The sequence below is a fragment of the Cenococcum geophilum genome (genome assembly GCF_001692895.1).
Source record: "Cenococcum geophilum 1.58 unplaced genomic scaffold K441scaffold_22, whole genome shotgun sequence".
Taxonomy (NCBI): domain Eukaryota; kingdom Fungi; phylum Ascomycota; class Dothideomycetes; order Gloniales; family Gloniaceae; genus Cenococcum; species Cenococcum geophilum.
In genome coordinates, this window is record NW_027137580.1 from 133,942 (window position 1) to 140,022 (window position 6,081).

General features: G+C 43.0%; 1 protein-coding gene across 1 annotated transcript; it reads right to left on the minus strand.

The window, feature by feature from the left end:
- Positions 1–408: 408 nt before the first annotated feature.
- K441DRAFT_660060 (uncharacterized protein) lies at positions 409–993 on the minus strand. Its single transcript, XM_067648637.1, has one exon. The coding sequence runs from the start codon at positions 845–847 to the stop codon at positions 626–628; it is 222 nt and encodes a 73-aa protein (XP_067503753.1). The 5' UTR covers positions 848–993; the 3' UTR covers positions 409–625.
- Between the last annotated feature and the right edge of the window lie 5,088 nt (positions 994–6,081).

Sequence of the window (6,081 nt, forward strand, 5' to 3'; positions counted from 1 at the left end):
ATGTCTGCGGATCCAATCCATGGGCTTTTGCGCAGGCTTCCCGACTGCCATAAAGGCCAGAACGCCAGGCAATGACAGCGATCTGTATAGTCTCGTCGAGGTCAGGTTGTAGAGGCCAGCGGGGCATTGTAGTGTTGATAATAATATTCTTAATCACGATGCAAGCATTTAAAATAAAGGTAAGTTTTCTAATGTTTTGATTTTAGGATCGGCAATATGCTTAATTGGGCGGGCGGTAAGTCTATTTAGGAAGGCGGTAAGGCCCCACCGTCATAACTATGCCGACCGTCATAACCCTATCGCTCACGTTATCCTCATCCTTCCAGTCCTTAAAGGTTCTCGTCCTTCCAGTCCTTAAAGGTTCTCGTCCTTCCAGTCCTTAAAGTTTCTCGTCCTTCCAGTCCTTAAAGTTTCTCGTCCTTCCAGTCCTTAAAGGTCCTCGTCCTTACAGTCCTCAGACCCTCCTACCTATATCCCTACTACATCGCTCTCCGCTAGTGCTCGTCTCGAGCACTAAATAAAGCTAAAGGCAAAGGGGCAAAACGAAGGAGACAAGAAAAAATTTATCCACGGGGTGTATGGCGGATATTGACACTTAAAAGGCTCAAAGTTGCGGAGATCGAGGTTAAGGCGTAGACTTGAAAGGCTCGGGGGTTACGGAGATCGAGGTTAAGGCGTAGACTCGAAAGGCTCGGGGTGCGGAGATCGAGATTAAGGCGTAGACTCGAAAGGCTCGGGGGTTACGGAGATCGAGGTTATTGCGTAGATTCTTGTCGCGGTAAACTTGAAGTACTATCTGTGCAAATTCGAAGACGGAGACGGAGACGGAGACGAGATCGTAACCCATAGTCTTACACTGTAATCAAGACACAAGGAACATAGCCCGCAGGGTGTCTCCCTGCAGCCGGCTTGGAAACTTGGACGTGAAGCAGTAGCATGGCTAGAAACGGACTCGGAGACTGGGACTGAGACGAGGAACCATAGCCCGCAGGGTGAACTCCCTGCAGCCGGCCTAGGAAACTCGGGTGGAGACTGAGAAGAGGAACCATAGCCCGTAGGGTGTCTCCCTGCAGCCGGCCTAGGAAACTCAGGTAGATGGAGAGATCGGCTCGGGTACTCGAATAGATTTGACAGAGATTTTACTGGGTCGGCATTGACGTGGAACGAGGGTAAGAATCCCGCCCGGGGTAGGGTCGTAGCTTTGGAACGTAGCTTTGGAACGGTGGAAACAAAGCCCTACCGGGGGCGTAGGTGATGACACGACATACTGTCACAGTACGTNCCGACTGTCAAGGTACGAGGTACGAGGTGACTGTATATCATTGACAAACGATGTCGTGTGAGGATCTATGTAGGAGGTGAGGCGATATATATACACGTCGCTCAGGGGTCAGGTCTGTGCTCGTGTCATGACAACACTGAGTCATAACAACGTGTCAGGTCAGTGCCGTGACACTACCTCTATATAAGCTTATATTACCTACTAGCTATAATATCTTTACTAACACTATATAGGGAACAGAATACAATCGGATATTATTCTAAGGCATAGCAGTTATACGCTATAGGGGAGCCGTAATTTAGATAGCTTAAAGGCAGAAGTTAACGGCATTAAGTTTAATAGAAGTAGAGATTATGGCAGTATTAAAAGGAGCAAGGTTAGTAATATAGCTTAAGAAGCTAATAAGAGATCTAGGGGAGAGAGACGACGATAATAATTCTTTTATCCCTACGCTCTATTGTGACAATAAAGGTATAGTTAACCTTTTATACGACATGAAATACTACTAGAAAGCTAAGCATATTAAGACTTAATACCTCTTTATACAAAACAATATAGTTTAGTAAGATTAACTTAAAGTGGTATATATACTAGGTAAAGATTAACCGAAAGATATACTTATAAAATAGCTACCAATTAACCAATTTATAAAGCACTGTGTAATGCTAGGAATTAGTAACTAATAGAGTAAGTAATAGAGGTTTTTTGCCTATTAGGTTTTCCCTTTGTATATAGGCCGAATGGCACTTATAAGGTATTTAGGAATAGCTTTATAATTACCTATTTAGGAAGCAGATAAGGAGAGCCTTATTAGTATAGGGGAGTATTAGAATTAACGTGTTCCACTACTCAGTGAGCCATACTAGTCAGTAAGCCACCCTACCAAAAAAAGACATGTCTTTAATTAAATTAATTATGGCATCATAATACAACATTTAGAAGCTTTAAAAAGAAGGCAGAATGGCTCTTTTAATATAGGCTATTTAGAATTAGTAGGTTTTAAGCTACCGACGAGCCGGATATCTGTATAATGTTAATTAATTAACTCTCTACTAACGCATTAACGGTATACTCCCCTAGGCGCTATCTAATACTAAAAAACAAAAGCTATAGCTATCTAAGGAGCAGTTACTTATTTAGTGGATCCTAGAGCTTAACTAACGCGGATTTCCCCCCTAGATTATTAATGTACGACGAATAGTAGACATATTACTTGCTATACGTAGCTAGAATCCTCCCCCTTAGCCAGTTAGTAAGAACTGGGTATTATAATTTATTAACGCTTAGTCAGAGCTTTAAACAAAGTTAAATTATAAATTCCACTTATAGCGCGCGAAATACAAAAATCCAAAGATAATAGGCCCGTGGTTTAAGCTCGTAGAGGAAACGCGTTAGGCGTATAGCATACTTAATAAAAATACCTATAACTTTAACAAGACTGGATTTATAATAGGTATAGCTATAGCTTTAAAGGTTGTTACTAGCTCTAATACTATAGGCTATATAATTACTATGCAGCTAGGTAATTATAAGTAGGTAACAGCTATTAAAGCAGTTAACGCAACTAGGTGGTTTATTCTACCCTTTATTATCCTAGCAGGAAAGCTCTACTAGGTAGGCTGGTATTAAGGCCTACCTACTAATTGGATACTTACTATTAGTGATAATGGCTAAACTATAGATGAGCTGGGGTATAAATGGATTTAGCATTTTAATAAGTGTACGCAGTCTTGTATAAAGGGAGTCTACTACCTTCTTATTCTTAATGGCCACGGTAGCCATATAACGCCTAAATTTAATTAATTCTGCACTGCTAATAAGATTATTACGCTTTATATGCCTGCGCATACCTTATACCTTCTTTAGCCGCTTAATATAAGCTGCTTCTCTCCTCTTAAGCACGCGTACGGAGAAGAGGTACTTACTCTTGCCCGCTAAGGAATCTATTATATTAATAAAGAAGAATTTCTATAGATATATAGAAAGGTACGGCTATCTATCTTCTTAGATTAGAATATTAAAAGTGGATTTCTCGCTATAGGTCTATTGCCGTACAATCCTTAGCGCGTTTTATTGTTGCTTCTAGTCTTAGAGATCTCTCCACTAAGTACAGCTAATGGCCTAGCACCTTAATGGACGTCAGAAATACCACATACTACTACTTAACTAGAGCAGCAGGTAAGGCTTATATATGACCTTCTTCAGCGCCAGTTATAAAGCCCTAGTTAAGCAATTAATTAACTTATTAAAGGATGCGAAATAATAATATATTTAGCTGCTCTACTTATAAAGGAGAATTTAGAGCTTTATATAGCAAATTAACGTTGAAAACAGAAGTAATAGTAGCGCCGAAGGTATATTGTACAGGGAGGAGCTCTACAGGCCTAGGAGGGCCAGCGCTTAATTGAGACGTTGGATAATATATAGGTGGAGGAGACTCAGAGAGAGGCTACTTAGGTGCGCCAGCGCGCACTACTAATGTGCTCAAATTGCTATATATAAGGCCATAACAGGCGTTAATGTACTAGTAACTAGAGAAGCTATAGGCTAGATTTCAATTCATTTTATTTTATTGTGGTAGAATAATCGTACAAAAACGTGTGTCGATTTTGGTGGGGTGGCTCACTGACTGGTGTGGCTCACTGAGCGGTGGAACACGTTTACCTCAGCGAGCTCAGACGTGATTTTTTTAGCTAGCGTCGGAATAACCTACGCCGTCTTCCGAATTGCAAAATCACGTCTGAGAGGGTTTGGCGAGTTTTGTTAAAAACGTAAGCAAAATCCGCAAAACGGATATTGCGGATATCTAATTTATTCATTCACACAACGCGTTATTATTAAACCCCATAGTCACATTTTTTTTAAGACTTAGGGCTTCTAAATGGTATTAATTTTATTATACGGCTATTGCTTGGTCCTGACATAATTTCGTTAAAGTTAAAAAACGCGTTGTTAAAAGCGTAACAATATATTATATCTATTAAATAGTCTACTAATATAGATAAAACTATACAGATATATAGATATCTACTACTTAAAGCTATTGCAACACCTAGTAGGTGCTATAGTTGGGTCCTTCCTTAAAAATATCCTCCCTTGGCCCGGAGTGTCTCTGCTACTACTAGGGGGCAGAGCCTCGTGCAGAGCCTCGTGCAGAGCCTTAGTAGAGCTTTCGTGTAGAGCTTATGCAGGGCTTCGTGTAGAGCTTCGTGCAGAAACCTTAGCAGAGCTTCGTGCAGAGCTTCGTGTGGGGCTTCGTGCAGAGCTTCGTGCAAGAGCTTCGTGCAGAGCTTCGTGCAAAGCCTCGTGCAGAGCTTTCGTGCAAAGCTTCGTGCAGAGCTTCGTGCAGAGCTTCGTGCAGAGCTTCGTGCAGAGCCTCGTGCAGAGCTTCGTGCAGAGCTTCGTGCAGAGCCACGTGCAGGCGTACAGACGTGTAACTGTGCAGACGTGCAGACGTTTCGTACGGGCGATTAATTGCAGAGACGTTTGTAGAGGACGATTGTATGGAGCGCTCGTACGGGCGTTTCGTACGCGGCCAATTGTAGAACCTTCCTAGTATATTTAAGCGCTGCGTGTTTAGTAGAAGCTTTGGAGCTCTTATAGCGGCTTCGAACAGAGCCTCGAGCAGAGCCTCGGGCAGAGCTTCGAGCAGAGCTTCGAGCAGAGCTTCGAGCAGAGCTTCGAGCAGAGCCCCGAGCAGAGCTTCGAGCAGAGCTTCGTGCGGAGCCTCGTGCGGAGCTTCGTGCAGAGCTTTTGCAGAGCTCCGTGCAGGTCTCCCCCTGAGCTTCGTTCCGCAGAGCTCTCGCAAAGCTCTACGCAGAGGGCTGGCGGCGTGGGCGTAAGCGTTCAGCGTTGGTGTTTACTGCGCGGCTCGGCGGTGCAGAGGTAGAATTAGGGCCTCTACGGCGACGAATTCCTCTTAACGTCGCGCGCGTATAAGGAGCTGAAGATCTCATAGCTTTATAGAGTAGGCTTTTCTCTATAATTTGGTGTAATTTTTATGTCGACAGGTATTGTGGGAGGGTAGATCAATTTTGTTAAAGTTGATGAGGTCTTCTCATATAAACGATGTTTAGGTTTTCTACAAATCTCGCCAAAGTCCCTCAGACTAAGAAAACGATTGCCGTCCTAAATCAGCTTAGCGGACGGTGCGGATATTCCTATATCCGCACAATCGATTTCTTAGTCTGAGCTTCTGAGGTAAGGAACACGTTAGCATGAGGAATGCTGACTAAGCTCTGGACATATTGCGAGGTTGAAGTCCGCATGCAATCTATATAGACATTAACCGCATCTACTGCATAACGAATCAATCAATATTTATCGTCTGCGTCATCTCTATCATTAATTAGACCCTCAAGATAGCTCCGCTGTGACCCCATGACCTTGTAATTCTAACATTGCGGGTACTGCCGTGTTGTAAATGACCTCATTAATTGGCTTTATTGGACGCCGTATTTTTAAGCCAGACAGCCAGACGCTAGATAGAATGTTGATTGGCTGCTTAATCACCTTCAGGGCAGTTTTTTCAGGGCCGGCACTCAATCAAGAACCTCCGGTTTAAGAAAGCTGACGTCCGTATTTTGTACATTGTCCACCTGTCTACACACTATCCACTCGCACATATATATCAGGCTATTCAATATTTTCTAAACAATATAGATACATACGAGGGAATAGTCGACCATGATAATTCACCGGCAGCCAATAACAGAGCGGTCTGCACGCAACCCCGCGAGGCTGGAGCCACGTAAAACTATGTCACACCAGTTTCTGTTGTAGAATAGCCACGTCGGTTT

What these genes read in the sequence shown, in the direction of transcription:
- K441DRAFT_660060 (XM_067648637.1), bottom strand. Translation starts at nt 847, where the DNA reads ATGGGTTACGATCTCGTCTCCGTCTCCGTCTCCGTCTTCGAATTTGCA.